General features: G+C 48.3%; 1 protein-coding gene across 2 annotated transcripts in view; it reads right to left on the reverse strand.

The window, feature by feature from the left end:
- The window catches only part of LOC135827830 (uncharacterized), a 188,961-nt gene that overhangs the window by 76,627 nt on the left and 89,744 nt on the right, over positions 1-22,590 (reverse strand). For both annotated transcript variants that reach the window (XM_065340259.1, XM_065340258.1), the window contains 2 exons: positions 21,836-22,201; positions 11,937-12,233 (listed from right to left, as the gene is read on the reverse strand). In XM_065340259.1, coding sequence (XP_065196331.1) covers positions 11,937-12,233; positions 21,836-22,201 — 663 coding nt within the window. The remainder of the gene's footprint in view (positions 1-11,936; positions 12,234-21,835; positions 22,202-22,590) is intronic.

Genomic DNA, 22,590 nt, shown 5'->3' on the forward strand with positions numbered 1-22,590 from the left:
CTTTAGAGAAACAAGAATATAGTTCGCGTCTGGCGGAGGGTGCTTGCACCTAGCTAGAGGTGAGAGCACCACTGTCAGATAATGGAAAGACTGAGTTAGAAAAAGGAGAAAGACGACGGAGTTGCAGACTGAAACTACAGGAAGTTCAAGTAAGACGTGAACACTAAATTTATATGTATTTCAAATATTCGTGAACGGCAGTTCTCAACACTCCCACCAAACAGAAGTGTGAATGAACTAGAAAGAGAAAGGAACAAAGAAGATTGTGAACTAGCGCGTAGAAATATAATAAGTTATACTTACCTTAACGCCGTGAAGTTACAAGCCGTCCACCTAGCGATGTTTTGGCGCGCCTGATCGGCAGCCTTGCGCCTCGGGCGGGTTGCTGATGGCGGTGGTGCTTGCACTCCAGGAGCATCATCCGATTGCGGGCTGCTGATGACTGCGGGGGCATCATCCTGAGGCTGGGTACCTCGAGTGGATACAGCAGCGACAGTGGGCGTTCCACTGTGCGGCCAGACGGCATCAGGACCTCTGCTGAGCGGACGCAACCATCTGTCGCACTTGCGTTAGCCGCTGTTACCTTGCCAATGTTCCACTGGCCACGTGGTATACCTTCGGATTTGACGATGACGATCTCCCCGACCTGTGGCTTGCCGGATAGAGACGTCTTGGGCTGGCGGTGATCAGGGTTCGCACGTTCCCTGAGTAATTGCAAGTACTCAGTCCGCCAGCATTTCCAGAAACGTTCCAAGAGAACTTGGGACGCTCTCCACCACTGCAAGATGTGATCCCGGGAGCTGATATCAGGCGAATAGTCGGGATCATCAGCAGAGGATGTGTCGACAGGGATCAGCGTGGGTCGACCACCAACGAGGAAGTGAGCTGGAGAGAGCACGAGAAGACCAGGACCTTCATCGTCAGCCGAAATGGGAGTCAGTGGGCGGTTGTTGACGACAGCTTCAACTTCAGCCAGCAAGGTGAGGAGCTGTGGGAGCGAGAGCAACTGCCGGCCAACAACTTTCCGCATGCAGCCCTTCGCAAGGCCAACCATGCGCTCATAAATACCACCCTGCCATGGGGCGAGAGCAGTGGTGAATTTCCACGTGATCTGACGTTGAGAGAGAAAATCGCCTAGGACGGGGTCCGACGGTAGAGAGGACCAGGCATCCGGCACGGCAGAACTGGCGAGGTGAAATTGGCTGGCGTTGTCAGAATACAACAGACGCGGTACGCCACGACGAGCAATGAAGCGACGTAAGCCAGAGATGAAGGCAGCTGTGGACATGTCATCCACGAACTCGAGATGGACAGCACGGATAGCGAAACAGGTGAATAAAACAGACCCATACCTTGGTCGTGGAGGAGTCGGACTGCTTGATGAGCAATGGTCCAAAGTAGTCCAGACCAGTGAACTCAAATGGATGAGCAGGGTTGACACGCTCAGTAGGCAGAGGCGGCATCAACGGAAGACGATAGGGTGGCGAGTCTTGACGACGGCACACAAGACATAGCTTCAGTTCATGGCGAACAGCCTGACGACCATGAGGAACCCAGAAGTTGAGGCGAAGCTGTGCGAGGGTGTGGCTTGGACCAGCATGCAGCAGGCGGCCATGGATGTCGAGAATGATCAAGACAGTGAGACGATGCTGGCGTGGTAGCAGAGCAGGCTGGCTGGTAGCATGGACGTGAGCAAGCTTGCCATGACAACGGATAACACCGAGCTGGTCACGCTGAAGACCAAATTGCTTCGCCAACGGTGACGTGCTATCAGCAAGAGAACCAGAGTACAGATCAGGATAGGAGCTGTGCTGCGCTGAACGTACAAAGAGAGACAGAACCAAGCGTCGCACACTGACACTGAAGACGTACGGTTGAGCATCAAACTGGCTGAGTAGCTGAGCTAGCAGAGCATGGCCATCCTGAAGGCGTGTCTGCTGAGCAGCGGGCAACCGAGTCCACACAACACGATAGAGGAAATGCATGCAGTAGGTCAAGATCCTGACGGCTTTGGACAGTGAGGACGAGCGCGTTAGGATAGACTGCTGCACAAGTGACGGCGGCAGGACTGGTTGGGTAGCGAGCATGCTGTGGATGAGACGAGGTCCACGATACTCGGCCTCGGCCAACGCCAAGTCCTGAGGAGTGATGGTGGGGTGACTAGAAGCAGGCCATTTGCTGACGTCTTCTGTTAGCCACGAAGGACCAGACCACCATAGAGTACTGTCGGCGAGCTGCGCAGCTGTTTGCGGACGAGTAGCCAAATCAGCAGGATTAGCAGCACTGGGGACATAGCGATACGTGATGGCCGGCAGAGCACGTAAGCTGGCGATGCGATTGGCCACAAATGTAGACAGGTCCCGACTTGATACAAGCCAATGCAGAACGCACCTGGCATCAGTCCAGACAGTAGTGGACGAGAGCATGAGGTTGAGTTCCTGCCGAAGGAATGACGCAAGTCGAGCACCAATGACAGCACCCAGTAATTCCAGGCGAGGAATGGTCATGGTGTCAGCTGTAGAAGATGACTTCTTCGGAGCCGGTGCGAGCCGCATCTTGCTGAAGACGAGGGCAGAGTGTACCGAACTGCCATCTGTGACCCGGAGGTAGCCAGCAGCTGCATACGCATTGACAGAAGCGTCAGTGAAGATATGGAGCTGCACATCCGTAGCGCTGCCGACCGGACAACACAAACGGGGAATAGTGATCGAAGAGAGCAATGGCATCATAGAGGAGATAGCAGACCACTCGTCAGTAAAGTGTGCAGGTAGAGGGTCGTCCCAATTGAGCTCAGCTTGCCACAATTGACGAAGTAGCAGGCGCCCAGACAGAATGGCTGGGACGAGTAGACCAAGCGGATCGTACAAAGCAGAGACGGCTTGCAAGACAATGCGCTTAGTAGCAGGTGCAGCAGCAAAGAGGGTGCAGCGAGAACCAGCAATTGACAATACATCGTCATGTGTGTCCCACTGTAAACCAAGCACCTTGACATGTCGAGTCGTGACGATGTCATCCGCTGGTAGAGTCACCCGAGCAGCTGTACTATTGGTTGTCCACTCACGCAAATTCATTGATGCACGCCGGAAAATGAACTTGGCCTCATCATATACAGCAAGAACATCAGAAACATCCGAGACACCAATCAACACGTTGTCCACGTAGATATTCTGATCGATAGAAGCGGCAAGAGGAGTACACTGCAGCAGCAGATGGTGATGGATAGTAGCTTCCAGCAGAAACGGACTGGCAACAATACCGAACGGCATCCTGCAGAAGCGATACACAGCCAAGTTGTCCTTGGATGTGGCAGGGTTTGCTGGATCGTCAAACCAGAGAAAACGTGTGACATCTCGGTCATCCGGACGAATGCTGAGCTGGAGAAACGCTTTCTCGATGTCAGCCAACAGCACAATGGAGTGGCAACGGAAGCGGAGAAGTATGCCACAGAGATTCGGCAAGTTGATAGGGCCACAATGCATGCACTCGTTCAGACACTTCGCTGCTTTGAACGACTTGGCCGAGGCATCGTGTACAATGCGCAGCTTAGTGGTTGCCTTGGAGGGTGTCACGACTGGCTGGTGCGGCAGGTAGTGCTTGACTGTGTGAGTTGAAGTGTTGGTTGACACACGTTCAACAATACCCAGCTCAACCTGAGACTGGATCACTGCATCGTAGCGCAATAGCAGGTCATGGTCCCTAGCGAGCTGCTTAGCGAGGGATGTCAAACGACCGAGTGCGAGGCCATAGTTGTCTCGCAGGTCAGGTGGCTCAGACTTCCACGGCCAAGCGACTTCATAGCGGCCATCGCGAAATCGGACGGTTGAGTTGAAGTGCTGCTGGGCACGGTTGTCGTCAGTGAGGAACGGCGAGTCACTGATACCAATACTGTCGAGAGACCACATCTCGGACAGATCCGGTACGTGTTCCGTAGCGCACACAAAGACCACAGAGTCAGAAGCAGAGGCATGCGAGCTGTCTGCGGTGGCTGGATTCGGGTTGCCAGACAACAGATATCCCAATCGAGACGGAATGAGGTAGAGGCCAGAAGGCAACCGTGTTGGCAGACCACTCATGAGGTCCCAGAAGTACTGTATGCCCAGTAGCAAGTCGACTGCATGAGTGGAGGCACCGTCCGGTAACGGATCAGCCAGAGAGTCTGCCGGCAGATTGATCAGAACTGCTCTGTCTGCCGCAGAGAGCGAGCTGTGCTGCACAGGGTGGATCGTCTTCGATGCTGGCAACACATGCGTATGAAGAGTCCGAGTAGAACCGTCCTTGTGGAGGAGAGCAAATTGTACCACATCTGGCACAAGGCGCAGAGGAGTCTCACTGCCAAAGGAGAATACGTTCAGCGTGTCCTTACCGAGGGGCTGAAGTTGAAGTTGCTCAGCAGCAGATGCGCTGAGGAATGTTGATTGACTGCCACTGTCAAACAGGATGCGCACAGTGGTATGGCGACCATTGGCGGCAATAGCAGAAGTTGCAGTCATCATGCGCGCTAAACCGACACGATCCTGTACCGTGTTGCACTGGACATTGACAGACATACATGAAGATGAGAACTGTGCTGGTGTCTTAGGGGATTGAGACTGCTGCTGTGGCTGCTGTTGCTGTGGCGGCGGAGGCGGCGACCTCTGCGGCCGTGGCTGCTGTTGCACATTGTTGACACCGATCTGGTGAACAGCAGACTGTTGGCGCGAACAAATAGCAGTGTTGTGATGGTTCGGCTGCTGGCAATGTCGGCATTTCCGTTGCTGGGTGCAGGCAGATGCTACATGGCCTTTGCCAAGACAACGGCAACAGAGATGGAGCTCAAGGAGCCTGTCCTTCCGAGCTGAGGTAGTTGCGAACCTTCCGCGGGCATCGTGGTTGTGGGCACCACCACAGAACACACACGGCTTCCGTGGCCGAGCGGGTGCGGACGTAGCAGCTTGCGGCCTACGGAACGGTGCGCCAGAAGTGGCCACAAGTGTACTGGACGGCAGCATATCCACTGGAGCGGTGCTTTGCTGCTGGCCAGAGCGTTGTTGTGCTCGGTCGTGCAGAAGCACGTACCGTTTCAGGTACTGGCGGAGGTCTTCTATGTCCCACGGTACTGAGACGTCATGGGAGGGTCGCCACTCCTCAAGCTTCGTAGTTACACTCAGTGGAAGCTTTGAGAGTACCTGGTGGCATACAATGCGTTGACCTTTCAGTACTTCCCCCTGGGCTTCCAGTTGCAGGAGGATGTTCTCCAGAGCCTCACATGTAGATTTTATATCCGCATAGCGTGTGGAGGACTGAGCGATATGCTGTAGGCGACCGTATAACTGAGCAATAACTATATCAGGCTTGCCATACTCGGCCTTCAGGGTGCTGACAGCTGTCGGATAATTTGCGTCGGTCACTGCAATGCCGGAGACCAGACGGGTGGCAGGACCTTTCAGCACACTGCGCAGATACGTGAACTTTGACACCTGGGGTAACTGCTGTGTGTCGACTGCAGCAGAAAACATATCCCAAAAGTCGGGCCATGCAAGGATATCACCATGAAAGGTCGGCAGTGTGAGCTTGGGGAGCTGCACGGGCTGCCATGTGGCCTCCACAGCAGCACGTGCGGCATGACTGGCAGCCTGGGAGACTGCAGCAACAAACATAGCAGAGCCTGGAACAACCGAGGGTGCATGGAACGAGGTGTTGGTAGACGTGGAGTCAGCATCTGACCAGACAGACTCGCTGTCAGAAGTGTACTCTGCATTGCTCCACTGTGCATGACCAGTGGCACTACCAGTACCAGGTGTAGGCTCAGGCAAGTGTAGTGGTGGTGGTGGTGGTGGTGCTGGTGTGTACTGCAGTGTGCTTAGTGAACCAGTATGGTGAGTGGGATCATGGGTATTTGCACTGACTGCTGTGAGTGCTTGACTAGCAGTACCAGTGGCATTTGGCATACTGTCCATCACACCCGTAAAGGCTGGCGTGCTGCTAGCAGGATGACTAGCGTGTTGAGAGACTGAGAGCTGCTCCGAAACAGGGTGCTCAGTCTGCATGTGTTTACTACTATTACTAGCACTACACATCACACTCTCAGAACACCTGCTTTCACTTGGCACTGGTTGCTGTAGCAGGGAGGGCGCGTGTTTCTCCAAAAACGCCCTCGCTGTTCTCAAAATTTCCACCTCCTCATCGAAGGACGACTCCCAAGAGTCGAGATCGTCTAGTTTCTCATCGTTTGCGTCGAGCTCGACGAGGCTACGTATTTGTGATTGGAGGTCGTTTATGTGAGACGCTAGCTCTGCCGCTGTTTGCCAGTCGCCCAGCACGTAGTGTGGGGATGGCTCTCCTTGTGGAGCTCCCTCGCCAGCTTTTCCCTGACGCGTGTGAGGCGACGCTTCATATTGGCCCGGCGCTGGACCATTTGAGTGTACATACCTGCACGACGATGAGTGTCGGAAAAACGACGGGAAAACTGCATTGCGGACAGGTAACCGTCACCTGGTTAACAGCACCATGTCAAAATCTTATCGATTTGATTATAGAATGTAGAAGACCTTTCCAACCATGCACACACTCACACTACTACAACACAAACCACCATCGTTCATTCATCAACTACACTTCAGTCAAGAAGAAGAATAACCAATACCAAGGAGATACAAACAACGGAGAAAAGAACTTAGACGCACAATCAGTACGCTCCGAAAACGGCGGTGCTCGGAAGCAAGCGAGGCCAAATAGATCGTGACGCAGCGCACCCGGACCCATTTGGGCCTGAGCTGCGTAGCGATCACGTGGTCAGGTGCACTGTGGTGCCATGGAAACAAAGATGGTGGCACATGTAGCGCGTGTACCACGAGGTAGAAAGAAAGGAAAATAAATAAATAAATAAACTGCAGAACGAAAGTGAACGCGAAGAAGAAATATATTTGAGAGACTTTAGAGAAACAATAATGTAGTTCGCGTCTGGCGGAGGGTGCTTGCACCTAGCTAGAGGTGAGAGCACCACTGTCAGATAATGGAAATACTGAGTTAGAAAAGGAGAAAGACGACGGAGTTGCAGGCTGAAACTACAGGAAGTTCAAGTAAGACGTAAACACTAAATTTATATGTATTTCAAATATTCGTGACCGGCAGTTCTCGACACGAACCGGCCACCTCCCAGACCACCATCAATCACACTCAACGATACCAACCTCACTGTGGCCTCAAGGCATTGCCACCTTGGCCTTCTCATACAGCAGAATCTATGCTGGAACTCGCATGTAGACTACATCATCACTAAAGCGACCAGGAAGATGTTCCTTCTCCTGCGACTACGCAATTCCTTAAACACTTTTGCTCTCCCCTCTATCTATCTAACTTACATCCGCCTTATTCTTTAGTATGCTTGCACTATCCTCTCACCCCTCCCCACCACCCTCAACGACCGGCTTGAGCGCATCCAACGGGGCGCCGCTCGCCTCTGTTTGCATCTCCCCCTCTTTGAACACAGAACCCACTCTGTGCTGCTGCACCGACTGAAGTGGCCATCACTCAGCAGCCGCCGTACCCTCTTCCATATCCTTCTTGCACATAGCCTGCATAATAGATTTGCACCACCACACCTTCTTGCAATTCACCTACCCTGAATACAACCCATTCGCACTCTCAGGTTCCCCCGAACCTTTGAGCTACCCACAACACGTACAAACCGGCTAAGAGACTCCCCCATCTATGCTTCTCTTGATCTCTTTAATAGCATTCCACTCAGCCTCCGGCAAATCAACCCAGACGAGATTTCAAAGCAAACATCCTACCACTTGTCATCTCTTCCGTGTGTACTTGCTCACATTGCTCAGATCATCTATAGCTCCATTGTGCCCAGCCTATGTGATAAACTCCTTATTGTCATCGCTACTGCTTCAGCAAACAGCTAAACTTTGATCTCTCTGTATCCGATCCCCGTGCCTGTGATTATTTTTCTCTTATTGGCCACAGGCCATCGTGAGAATAAAAAAGATAAAAGATGTCTGGCAAACAGAACAACTGACCAATGAGAACATCTGGTGTAATAGATTGCATTAGTAGCTTGGAAATAACACACCCTCTCAACTGAGAAGAGCCTTGTTTTATAGCACAAGGTGATAGAGAGAACACCAATGAGAAAGTGAGAAGAACACCATTGAGAATGTGAGAAGAACCGAAGTGTCAAGTAGGAAGGAAGTGTGAATACTGTCTGCATGAGAGAGGGGTGTGAAATGCATGCAATAAATAGGTCTTTTGCCCAATAAGACACACAGTGACTTGGCGGGACATGGCATGTGTACTGAATGCGTGACCCAGGCACGCCATACATGCAGTGCATTACGAGTCACGCGCGAGCTCTTGTTCCTGAACCGCAATGATCAATCACCGCGTTTGGCGTGTACTCACCCACCCGGCCACGCGTCGAGAAAATTGTGACTTTCTTTTTTTGTTTTGCTTGTGTCTTTCAAAAACTATGTTTCTTCAAGCGATCGCGATCGCGATCGGCATTCTAGAATAATATAATGAGGACGGTCACTGGATTTTCTCTGCCTAGTTCTAGTAAAGGGTTTAGTTTTGTTTTCTAGAAGATCTCTCCAGATTTTTTAGCCATGGGAAAGGCGATCACTGCTGCGTTCCGCAGTGCAACAGCGACCGACGTTCAGACAAAATACTTTGTTCAATGTCTTCCCTGGAGAAGCTAAGAGCGTGAGCAGTGACGAGTTCGACACAAGAAAGTCTTGGATTGCCGCCTTTCGTCGAGATGAGCGGATTGTCTACGGGTACCATCATGTCATACAATATAGTGGTGTGTTCTAACCATTTCACTGATGAATACTATAGTCGCTATCAACGATATCCAAGTGGAGTTCAGCCTGGAGATTTAGCTCGATTTGAAGACTCTGACATTCAGTACTACACTGGTTTTCCTTTGTTTGCTTCGTTTGATGCATGTATTCAATTTCTTCACCTTGATTATAAGAGCGTCTTCTCTTTCGCAGTAAACCAGTGGATGCCGATTCCAGGAAAACGAAACCCGGTGATGAACGGAAGATTAAGTTAATTGGCTTGGAGAGCTTTTTCATTACCATGGTTAGTCTTCGCCACGGCACACATACCAATCTCGCCGCGTCCTTCCCAAGTGGCAGAGCGATTGCTGGATGTTTTAAAAAAGCTGCATCCTACAACATTCATGATCATAGATGCTACAGTGCTGAAATGTAATATCGATTCCAGTCTGTCTGCGCAGTCGCAACTCTACAGCTCATATAAGACGCATAACGTTACTACCTTGACGTACCTCATCCGTATGACCCCAGATGGTGGTGCGGCGCTTACCTCCAAGTCATTTACGGGATCCACCACCAGTGACCACGAGCTCACAATCAGAAGCCACTACTTAGATCTTCTGCCAGTAGCCGGCTATAGGACTTTGATTATGACAGACCAAGGATTTGACATCCGGGATCTCTTGATACCACATGGCGTAAAGTTGAACAATTCCCCCGTTCAAGCGATCCAGCAACAGATGGCCTTAGACGATGTCCAGAAAACGCAACAAATTGCCACGTTACGAATTCATGTTGAGTGTCTGATGGAGCGAATCAGGGAGTTCTCTATCTTTTCAAAGATCGTTCCAACAATTCTTTTCCCTATCATCATTCAGATATGGATTGTTCGCTGCCTGCTCACAGTATTCTAGGCTCCTTTACTTGCTGAAGTAAATATGTTTTCCATGCCAACTGTTGCTAGCATTGCATGGCGAATTGATCTTCAGCAACACGAATTTTGTCATGCCTGAACAATCCTGCACAATACGGAGCAGCTAATGACTTAGTGGGTATAAATGTGGATAGTATGATATAATTTAGATTGCAATATTTGCAAAAGTGCGATGAACAATAATACCACTCTTGATGAATATTAGTGATGGCGGTTTATTAATTTCCATGGTCACAACAGACCTACAAGGGCGAATATAAAAGTATCTTTGCAACCATACAATAGATCCTTTGGTAGAGCAGAGCTGGACCCAGTTTCAGGAAAACTAGGACAAAATGTAGCTGCTAGAGGGACGATTATGCTCATTGCGTCGCTATGGGCTTCCACGAGCTCAGCGTCAACAATGCTCTGAATGGCAGCGGTTTTCCGCTGTCCTTGCCGATGCCTGCCGCCAAATATATCTGGAGTGCACAGTATTGGATCGATGTGATAGAACCCGGCCCTGAACAGATGGAGAAAGTTAGAATGTAAAACATGTATCGATAAAATGTATTTTTTCTTGTGCGAAATGTTGAAGACTGCATCCTGAAGTGGTACTTACCGATCGAGCAAATCACCCCCGTTTCCTGGACACTCCGGCTCCTCTAGCTCGCAGGTAAGTCTGCAACTGGTTGATTGTCCATTTTTCAAAGGATTCGCTGTCCAAAGGCATCAAAAACCGAGCTTTGGGATCGTTAATTCAACTTGATTCTCCCTCGCAGGACTACTATCAACATTCCCTTCATCGCAACGTACCGCCACAAGAGATGAAGTGCTCGGCTCATTGACCGCTTCATCAGCCATGTATCAAACATATCACAAAGGTCCAGCAAGAAGTAAATGCAAAAAAACCTTTCTACATATCGGACAGCAATGAAGAAGCGAGAAGAAAACAGAATCCTTCGCTGTCAGTTTTTTTTCCGATCCAGGAGAGTCTCGTTTTTTTCTGGCCGCCTGGGTGAGTACACGCCAAACGCAGTGATTGATCGTTGCGATTCCAGAACAAGAGCTCGCGCTGGGAGGAATGCACTGCATGTATGGCGTGCCTGGGTCACGCATTCAGTACGCATGCCATGCCCCGCCAAGTCACTGCGTGTCTCATTTGGCAAAAGACCTATTGATAGGTAAAGGTGAGAACTATCACATCTGGAGTTGGCTGACAAAGGCTGGTCTGAAGAATACCACAGATAGCCTGATCATCGCGGCACAACTCGGACCAGGCCTTTGCAACTAACCTGCTCTAGGCCCAAATCTTCCATCAAGGCGGAAGTCCCCTTTGTCAAATGTGTGGGAAGGCAGGCGAGTCGGTTGCCCATATATGCGAGTGTTCAAAGCTCGCTGGACGGGATTACTTGGAGTGTCATAATCGGCTGGCCTCTCTGGTCCACTGGTCGCTCTGTCATGTACATGGGATACCATGTGAAGACAAGTACTACAAGCACCACTGTGATCCGGTGCTTGAGCATACCAAGACCAATGCAATGGTACAAGAGCATCCTGCACCCGAGGATAACGTGCCTGAAGCTAGAGATACTTCAGATGCCAACATCTTCCTGCGGACCAGAAGGTCAAGATTCTGTGGGATTTCACCATCCGGTGCGATCGCTTCGTTGCGCACTGACGGCCTGATATTGTTCTGGTTGATGGACCTGCCAAGACGGCCCTGATCATTGACATTGCCCTACCTGGTGATCCACGAGTCGCTAAAAAGAAAGTTGAGAAACGTGCTAAGTATCAACTTCTTTGTCGCGAAATCCATCGGCTATGGCAAGTTGAGACTCAGATTGTTCCTGTGCTAGTTGGGACTTTGGGCACTGTTTCCAAACAGTTGCCAGGATACCTATCACCAGCTACTGCTCCCTGTCTGAATTGCAAAAGAATGCTCTCCTTGTCTCAGCAGCTATCCTGAATAAGGTCCTTGATTTGTAATGCTCTGGGGTGGGTGGTGGAGTTCTTTCGGTCCTATTTTCCTCCAAACCCTCTCGTGTTTCCTATGATCGATATCAATTTAAAAAAGGCAACACCATCTGATTACTTACTAAACACATAAATCCGTTCATTTCCTGACTTCATTCCGTAATAACCATTGTCTGCACGTACCGTATTTGTATAACAGAAAATATGCTACACATAAATAAACTTGTCTCGAGTCAACAGGCATGCATTTGAACACAGGAGACAATGTCCCAACCAACCTGCTGGAGAAGTGTCCACATTTATTTCCGTATAACTACCGGTTCCACCAGATGAACGGTAAGCAACTCCAATGTTATATGTTTTACCAAAGGTCAATCCTGTTATCCAGTAGTCAGTTGCATCTACATTGTTTTCCATGTAGAGTTTGTCCGTTGCGAGTTTGTGTTGCACCACAAAATTAAGAAAACGTCCATTGAGCTCAGTAACCGTTGATGAGTTCTGCCAAATTATACGAATATGGGTTTGATTGGTATCCATTTGGCGCGCTCTTAACATAGTTGGTTGGGCAATAGGAGCTGCAAGTTGAAAAGAGTCAGAAAACAAGTAGATAGAAATTTTCCTGTGGACAAGGTCGTTAACCCTTTCACCGCTTTGCTTAAATACTCCTTCAATACTCTTGTACATGGTGCCCATTTCGAGTTTGTGCCACACCACGAATGCATCAAAACGTCCATTGAGCTGAGAAAGCATTGCTGTTTCCAAAACGGTGTTCTGCCAAGTTATGTGAATGTGGGTTTGGTTAATTGGGTGAGTTTCGGCCCCCTTTGAGTTGGCTGGATTTACTAAAGGTGCGTTTAGGTGGCCATGAAGTCGAGACCCTAGGTCGGCGGAGCTCCCTAAACCTCACCACCTGGTCACAATTCAGGTTGTGCGTGTTTCGCCTAGTTGCATGTCATGTTTTGCACTTTTTAAGGGGTCTTTATTTAAAAAAAAGGAGTACAAATACAGAGAAAAGTTGACCGAAGTACACCTGTGGACTAGCTGCTAAGCTCTCCCCAGGAAAGGTTGGTGGATGCTTGGCAGAAGAAGACGGTGCCAAGACCAGTAAAGTACTTTATTAAAACCCATTCAGCGCTACTGGGCCTTGCCCAGCCCAAACTAGCACTGTGCATGTACGACACTCACTTGACAATCACTCTCACTCGGACGGAAGCAGTTTCTCACACTCTCTGACAATGCCTACAGTACTCTTGCATGCACCACACGCCATAATGTCTCACACATCACACCATACCCACACAGTACTCTTGCATGCACCACACGCCATAATGTCTCACACATCACACCATACCCACACAGTACTCTTGCATGCACCACACGCCATAATGTCTCACACATCACACCATACCCACACAGTACTCTTGCATGCACCACACGCCATAATGTCTCACACATCACACCATACACACACAGTTTTGTTTTGTTTTTGTCTGTTTTTTTGTTTGTTTGTTTTTTTACAAAGTCCACATACCTCCAGACACTGGGGTGAATAATGGAGTGTGGTGGTGGGGCCCATTAAGCTCAGCCGACCAGAGGTCTCGGCTTCATAGCTCCATGGACGCACCAAAGAGAGATTGGGTGGGGAGGATTTAGTTAGTAAGAACACGTATACTAGACCACCTAATGCACTACACTATATAGGACAATAGGCCTCAAGCACGTTGTACACAAACTCCCGTAAAATCCAGTATAATCTTGTAGAATCCCGTAGACCCGGTTGGGTGTTGAATGTGGAGGACCCTATTGTGTTTACTGCTATTTCCTCGATGAAATGGGCCCTGAAGGCATTTCATACGAAAACCTTTTCCGGCAGCAAGTCGTTAGTTGAGCACCTATCATCGAACATGAGTTATGTGCCTATCGCCTGCTGTCTTGCATTTATTGTTTACATTTATTTTTTATTTTCCTCTCTGTGCACTCTGCCTGTCTTGTGGCACATGCGAATACGTGGACTTACTGTTGACGTAAACGCTGACGTGCGTATAATAATAATAAGTCGTTAGTTCAATCCCAAAGTGAAGAAGCTGGAGAAGTGATTGTTTGCTATGAACTGTTAGACTAAATGGGTCAAACGCGCATGTCTAGCACACAATGAACATCCAAATGGGTATGTACACACCTACGACCCTAGTACAGAACTTCGTACATCTGTACAATATGCATAAGGACCATAGACGTCGGACTCTACAGGACAAAAACGAACCGATGTCGTTTCTTGGTGAGCTGAAGGCTGTGATGATTTTCATGAGTCTCATGTTGTCTGTGTGTTTTCCTCTACCTATCAAGTGTTTCTGTTGTTGTGAGTGACTGCTTTAGCTGCGGGCACTTATTATCTTTAGCTAAAAGATATGCAAGACGTAGCCTTTTGTCTGCAGGTTCCATTCATCTGAAACCAGCTAGCTTTCATTCACACGTGCGCGTCAGGCGAAATAGCACGTCATAGTACATTTGAGACCCCCAGCGGGAAGAAGATGACGACGTCCACTAATTTAGTATCTGTGCACACGAATGTGCTGTGTGCGTGACTTTGTGTGTCAGCTACGACATCAAACCCTGTGGTTCCATGCCTACCGTGTAGGTCAGAACCATCCTGCAAAGTTTGAATGACGTAGGTAAAACGATCGCACCGCCAACCATACCTTTTGAAATTCTGTTCGTAGAATTTCTTGCTGAGAGGGGTGTGCTGGAATACTCCATCTCTGCAGTAGTGCATTTGTACTTGCATGAATCTGTAGCCTTACACAGTGTGTAGTATGTCACACATGACCGCATGACTAAAACCAGTGTGCATTGATACCCTTTGCCGCTGGCTCCAGTACGGTGGGTCAGTTTTCGCACTCCTTTGTTATTCCCGCACCTGTCACTGCACTGCCCTTCCTCCGTGACCCGGAGCTGTTGCGAGCGCTCATGTTTCCTTTGCGTCTCCTTCGGAGCGCTTTCCTGCTCTCCGTGTCTCTTTGCATCGCTGCACTTTGGCTGGCGCTGTTTGCAAGCAGTGCTTTTATATTCACAGGTTCCGTGCTTTATTCGGGAGATGTAGAGTTAGACCTACGAGAGGTAGAGTGAGTCTAGAGTTTGCCCGCGCGGCTTGTAATTGTTGTTTCGCAGCTCAGAGTTTTGCTTGTATTTTTCAGAGTTTCGTGGTTCACAGATGTCCCTCGTTCTTCACAGTATATCAGTTTGTTCTCAACAGTGAGATTCAGTATCAGAGTGTAACAAGGGGTAGCTTGCAACCTCGATGTGGCTTGTTCCAGACATGCTGTGAAGCGAAACCCTGTTGAAGTAGTGGCGGGGATCTGCCCTGCAACTGCTACAACAAAAAAAATGATTCGATCTAAGAAAGTGTGACACAATGAATTTCCGTTGAACATTGAGTATTTCAAGCCTTTTCACGACGAAGATGGAGTTCTTTTTGGAGATGGACGTCGGGGCAAAGGACATGGTTTCCGACTTCTGGTGTCTGGTGAAGCCAGGGATCATTTATCCAGCCAGGTCGGCAGCCTAACCGTCGGTAATGTCGCATCCCTGGCTCTCAATGACCGGACCCCGAAATCACTACGAGCGGCGACTGAATTGACATGTGGCCTCACGACAAGCCCAACAAAACCCAGGGGCCAACCAATATAGCTGGCTTAGTCCAAGTTCAACCCCACACGATCAACAGACAAAGACTGTTAGTTTTACGGTGTGAGTAGTCATTCAAATCCGAGTTCAAAGTAAACCAAGACAGAGAGCTGAGACCGAGTCTCAACTGCAGTAAAAGAGAGAGCGAGAGCTTCTTTTATAGCGCAATTTAGAGATATGGCGTGCTCATAGCCTAGAATGGTACGAGGTATTTCCAGGAACTACTAGAACAGGTAAAAATGGAATATGAGCAGCCAGTCAGCAGAAAAGAAAGACATGGAGAAGAAAGACCAAATTGGGACGTGGGGAGCCCGCTCACCCACGTCAGAGTACAAAGAGCGTGTATGAGGGTCACGCTGGGGAGCCCGCTCACCCAACGTGCCATAGTTTAGCGGCTTCTTATGGTAAGTTCTGCTGCATTCTTGGTCTTGCTTGCATGATACTCTGACCTCTCGCGCGGTGAGGGTTTTGGTTCTAGCACACGTCTTGGCTCTGCACTCTTTGCACTTAGCTCGGTTGGTTAGTCTTGGCTCTTTGCACAAAGCACCGAGGCATCGTGGAAACCTGTAGAACGTGGTAGTGACGTGGTTTTGCACAAAGCCTGGAGTCACATTTCCAGGAAGTGAAACACTTCCAGGAAACGTACAACGCGAGAACCTACCTGACCAGGTTCCGGTGTTGGGTCACATGATGTGCCATGCCAAGAAGGCATGTCACGTAAGTCGGAAAATGCGTGTCGCTCAACCTACATGCTAAGCACGTGGGACAAGACACTGGCCAAACCACGTTCTATCAAAAAGGGCGTGACAGCTCAGCACAGAGCTGCTCACTACGTAGATCCTGCTGTCACAGGACTACCAGGCAGCAGTCATCACGTCCAGGGACGTGACAGTAACCTTGTGTTTGGATCGCGTTCTGCTCAATGTGGTGGATCACAAACAATTTTGATATCGCACAAATTGAACTAGGAATCGTGCGTACGGTATTTTGTATTCAGAAAATCGCAAAAAGTCTCTGACTCTCTGCGTGGCCATTCTATGCCACGAGAAACTCCAATCAGGCTCCTATGTCCTCTGCCTTCTTGATTGAATGTCCACTTCGTTTGAACAACAAACACAACAATCGAGGACAGCTTTGCAATGAAAAATACAGCTATACTGGAGCTGGAAAAAAAGAAGAAAAAACGTGCTCAGGATGAGACTCGAGTAAACGCGTACTCTCCCAGCAGGTTTTGTGGATGTCGCTCATAGATGCATAATTTCGCGTTACGAGCTTTGAATACTATTTGTACACGAATAACATACCCCATTAATTCTTCTTCGCATCTTTGACCCACACGTTGTGCGGAATGTTGCTTTGCGTCCTTGAATCGAGGTTTATTAACCATATTGTCCAATGGTCTTGCCAGTGTCGTCATCGACATGCATGTACATCAAGAAGGCAGAGGACATAGGAGCCTGATTGGAAATTTTCGTGGCATAGGACGGCCACACAGCGAGTCAGAGACGCTTTGCGATTTTCTGAATAAAAAATATCGTAGGCACGATGCATAGTTCAATTTGTGCAATATCAAACATTGTTTATGATCCACCACATCCAGCAGAACGGGATCCAAACACAAGCTTACAAACAGTTAGGCTGCCGACCTGACTGGACAAATGATCCTTGGCTTCACCAGATGCCAGAAGTCAGAAACCATGCCTTTGCCGCGACGTCCATCTCCGAAAAGAACTCCATCTTCGTCGTGAAAAGGCTTGAAATACAGTCGAATGTCACTTATCCGACCACTTCGGGAATCAGGCATGTTGGATAACTGAATATGTTGGATAACTGATATCATTTTTATGTGCATATATGGCTGGATTTCACTGATTTATGTACACAATACCCAAACTAGTATATTCATGCATATTCATGAATTGCTCCATGTACACATACATGTTAGCATACTTGACCAGATCTACTTCAAGTAAATGCATATTACACCGTATAATATACCAAAAAAGCAAACAAAAAAATTGAATTCTGCTGTTGAGAGTCATAAAATTACCACTCCCAGGCTTGTCGGATAACCGACGGGCTCGGATTACTGGCGACCGGATAAGTGACATTCGACTGTACTCAATATTCAACGGAGATTCATGGTCTCATGCTTTCTTAGATCGAATCATTTTTTTGTTGTAGCAGTTGCAGGGCAGATCCCCGCCACTACTTCAACAGGGTTTCGCTTCACAGCATGCCTGGAACAAGCCATATCGAGGTTGCAAGCCACCCCTCTCAGCAAGAAATTCGAAATTTCAATGGTGGAAGGTATACTACGAACATAATTTCAAAAGGTATGGTTCGCGGCGCGATCGTTCTACCTACGTCATTCAAACTTTGCAGGATGGTTCTGACCAACATGTTAGGCATGGAACCACAGGGTTTGATGTCATAGCTGACACACAAAGTCACACACACAGCACATTCGTGTCCACAGATACTAAATTAGTGGACGTGGTCATCTTCTTCCCGCTGGTCTCAAATGTACGATGACATGCTATTTCGCCGGACGAGGAGTCAATGGGCAATGGAAACAGCTCCAAATTGCAGCCAGGGATTGTATGAGGGCAAACAGGTATGACAATAGCCATGGGCTATTGCAGCAGCGGACAGCACAACAGAGAATCTGACATCAACCGGAAGAGGGGAGGGGTGCGATGTTGACCAAGGTTGGGCAACAGTACTGTCCAGGTTTCCTTCATCCAGAGAGTAAACCCAGGGTCCTGAAATAGAATGAGTGTCGTTGTGATAACATCATTTTATGAGTGCGTTGTTACGATACAGTGTTTGTTGTGTGTTGTGCGTGTGTGTCGGATAATAATATTAATAACAATACGCCGATATAATTAGTTGCATAGATAGTACTTACGTTGTTGCTTGCATTCTCGCTCTCCACAGCAACTTCATTGCGTGCTGCGTTCTATGTATTCCTATTCTGTACACTGACTCTCTCTCTCTGACAGGGTTTGCTGTCACCCTGTCGCTGGGCGCAAGCACCCTCTGACAGACCAAACCGATTCGCTTCATCTTTGCAATATTTTTCTCCTTTCGATTTGAATTATTTCTGTTTGTTCTGCACTCTGACTTTTCCTTGTTGCACTTGCGCTTTTGGACGGAGACTAACTTTGCTGTCGCCATTATTATATCCATGGTTACGTAGTCGTTGTCCGTTGACATGACTCATCGATGCATCATGCATGATTTGTGATCATCTGCTTTTCTGATCTTCAAAGACTTCATGCATGCACGCACTGATGACACGTAAGCCAATGCACACACTGATGTACACGTAAGCCAATGCACGCACCCGGGCACGTTTTGCTGATGACAGCGATTTGGCGATTGTGGTTCTTGGTTCTTTTCTTGTTGTAATCTTCTTGTAAATATCTTAACTTAATTTTTGTTCTCCTACCTGGTCGCTTGGTGCACTGGTTTGTGTGAGCGACGGTACTGGTGGTTTGTGGAGTACAGTAGTGAGGAGGATTAGGCAACAGTCCCGAACACGCTAAATATAAGTTTACGTTTCAGATGGAGCGATAACTAAAGCGGCGGGTAGCGCATAGTCCTCACTCGGTTGCAGCAGTCTGCAATGCGTGAGATGAGGTAACATGATGGCACACTGAACAACTCCATTGTTGTAACGCCAAACCAATTCATGGAAGCTAAGCCACCACTTTGATTGTGTAAGGTGTGCAAGACACCCCTGTCAGCTGCCAGGCCAAGTCAACTGGGTTAAACTTTACGTATCTTGATCTCACCTGTCCATGCCGCCCTTATGTTTTCGGTGTTGAATCTTTATGAAGTATTGATTTATTTTTTCCTCTTGCTGTCCTCTGATGCTTCATAGCGCTTTCAGTACCAAGCCAGTACCTAGGCCGTGGAACAGACACCGGATCACCCACGATTGGACATGATGCAAGCGATTGGGAACAGCCTTGTGTGATGTATAAATGGGTAACCCGGCATGCCATTATTTAGTGTGTATGTGAGTGATGACGGATTGAGTAAGAAGCCCGATGGGCAGTGATGACACATGATTGCGTATGGCTTGATGCCATAATCACGGAGAAGCCCGATGGGCAGTGAGGATACCAGATTGTGTATGAGTTGATGCCATGATGAGGGAGAAGCCCAATGGGCAGTGATGACACATGGTTGTGTATGGCATGATGCCATGATGAGAGAGAACCCCGATGGGCAGTGATGACACATGAAAGTGTATGACTTGATGAACGATGATGTGGTTATGAATGATTACAGAAAGAGGGAGAGAGAGAGAGAGAGAGAGAGAGAGAGAGAGAGAGAGAGAGAGAGAGAGAGAGAAAGAGAGAGAAAGAGAGAGAGAGAGATAGATAGAGAGAGAGATAGGGATAGAATGAGAGAGAGAGAGAGAGAGAGAGTGACTGGATGAATGAGACTCCTACACAGATGTATCCAGTCTTTGATGTGGTTGAGCCTGTTGTGGCGAGACGACTGCATAGTAGCGTTGCAATGGCCATGCCACATACGCAATAGGGTGAGGTTTTACACATAAACCTTGCCTCCTAACTGCCAGTTACATAGAGGTATGTGTGTTTTTATGTCTCGGTACCTGCTTTTCACCCGTTTTTTTGTTGTGGCACGCGGAGGAGTGTACGTGCGCGGGCAGTACGTGTGTGTACAGTGAGTGTGTGCATACACTAAGTGTGTGTGTGTGTGTGTGTGCGGTGAGTGTGCGTAAGGGTGCATGTGTGTGCAGTAAGTGTTGACGTGTGCATTCGATACAGCATTCTTTCTCTTGCAGGAACTGACCGGACGTCCAGCCCAATCACGGAAGTACAGCACGTCACATTGAATTTACTGGCAGTACTACTCCATGATGTAGCACTCACCACATAGCAGGGGAACTTTCGGGCAATTCGCAGAGATTTTGTCTGCTCTGATTGCACTGCTGATCACGTCATCCTGGATGATGTGCGCTCGCCCGGTTGCCGCCGAACCCAACCTGGCCAACCGGTGATCATCCCAGGGCAAGTCTGGCCGGGTCTCCATAATGTTCATATTAACTATACACTTGCCCACAGATGGTGGTCACAGTACCCGGGACTTTGGCACACTGGCACCATGCGCCACACTGGTCGTTTGTTCTTGTCCAAGTCCATGTGTGCTGCTCTCCTATCGGCCTCACTATCCTTTACATTGTGAGTGTGATTGCTCTGGTAGACCACTACCCCATCTACTGAACAGTTGCTTTGTGAGTGAAAAGTTTTGTTTTTTAACGGCTGAGCGTAGCGAAAGAGTGCAAAAAACGTATTTTTCACTCGCAAATATTTTTATGTGTTTGCTCTTGTTCTGCGCAACTCCATTGAACCCACCATCGTGGTCTTTGTTTTCCTCGTGGTAGTTGAAGTGGCCCGCCCACCCACCCTGGTTTCATGGGGGTCTGCCGCTGTTCTTCTTGATATTCTATGCCAATGTGTGTGGCTTATGATTACGACATACACTGGTTATTACATACCATTTCTTGCTGTCTCTATTCTTGGGTCCGACTGGCAGCGGGGCAGGAATTAATGAAATAGAAAGGTTTTTTGGCCGAAAGGCGTGTTTTCCTCTAGCCCGGTTATTATTTATTATTATTATTTAAACGCGGATACTGAGCCAGTAAAAAAAGTGTATTCTCTGACCGCTTATCATCTTGTAACAGTCGTGGATAGTTGCTGCATAACTCGTTCTCATGTGTTTCTTCTCTTTTTTACATATTATTTATTCTTGTTTTATGAGTGCAATAAGAGTAAAATAGATGCAGACATGGCCAGACGAATTATTGGAATTTTAAAGGATTTTTATTATTCAAAACCGATTTTGTGTCCCGCTCATCAGTGAATATATTCTTGTTTTACTAGGGAATTCCCAACAGGCGGCGACGCCTTTTTACAGGGAACCCTAGGAACATTGTGATAGATGCGCGAACTTCAGCTGGTGACCTAGGCGTACGGCAAGCCGGTGGCAGTGCATTCCACCTATCAGCACCTAAGTAAGAAATTGCACTGAAGCTTGCTTTTACTCTCGGTACACGTCCGGTTGAGCGGTCGCTTCTAGGAATGTAGGGAGTCATTGTTTTCAGGCGCTCATCTGCTGCCCAGCCACCCACGCTCACCACTGCCTGGCCATGCTGTTTCACTTGATTTTACAGCCTTTTCTCCCGCTTGCTGGCGGTTCTTTGATGGATTTAAATATGTTTCGGCTATTTATCTATTAGGTGGCTGCGAGTGTGGTTTTTTGCTTCTACTCATTTCTGCAAATCCACTACAGTGGTGAGTGTGAATGCTCTGGTAGACCACTACCCGATGTACTGAACAGTTGCTTTGTGAGTGAAAACATGACATTTCGTCTAAAATTCCGGTGCTTGAAAATTTCAAAAGCCTGCCAAATACCACAAGATTCATGATTGTAATCCTTCTAGATAACTCACATGCAGGCTGTGTTGTCCCAGTAATAGGTCCGCTCAACACCATAGACTTCAAAGGCGGAGCCAATGTATTCTGTACATTGATGTTGCTGAATGAATATACTGCATCCTCCTCCAGTATGCCTACTGTACCACTCTGTCCATGTGAAATGGTCACTGTATGACCCGTGCGATTGGTTTCAGTGTTCATTGTTGTTGACATGACACATATCTCGGGTGAACTAGAAGAAGTCTGTGAAATTCCAGAAATTGTGGATAGTACGGGAGTATAGCAAACAGCGCCAAGGTTATAATCACCGGTATTCACTGTGATTGTCAAAGTGATCAATTTATTGCCTCCTGCTGTTGTCAGACTTGGCGTAGGAGGCTCTGTTCACAGCAAAATGCATAAAAACACCCGTATCAAGTTGTGAGTGCACATGCACAAGCGCACGAACGCACAACCACATATGTCACGGCCGCGCGTTGGCGGGTTTGTGACTTGGATTAGATCAGTCTAGTGGCTACCCAGGTAGACGACCAATATAGTCGCCATCCAAGTTGCTAGCTCACATAGAACAACAGGTTTCTAATTCCACTTGAACAGTGTTTATTTGAACCATTGCAGTACTAGATCGAAAGATCAAGTGTGAAGAGTCAAAGACCCAAAGCAGGAGTCAAGCGAGAGAGCATTAGAGTAGTGAGCTCCCCGAGAGTCAAGAGAGTAGTGAGCTCCCCGGATTGAGGATGAATGTTTGCAAAACAGCTCCTTATATATG

This window comes from Sycon ciliatum, chromosome 12, assembly GCF_964019385.1.
Source record: "Sycon ciliatum chromosome 12, ocSycCili1.1, whole genome shotgun sequence".
NCBI lineage: Eukaryota > Metazoa > Porifera > Calcarea > Leucosolenida > Sycettidae > Sycon > Sycon ciliatum.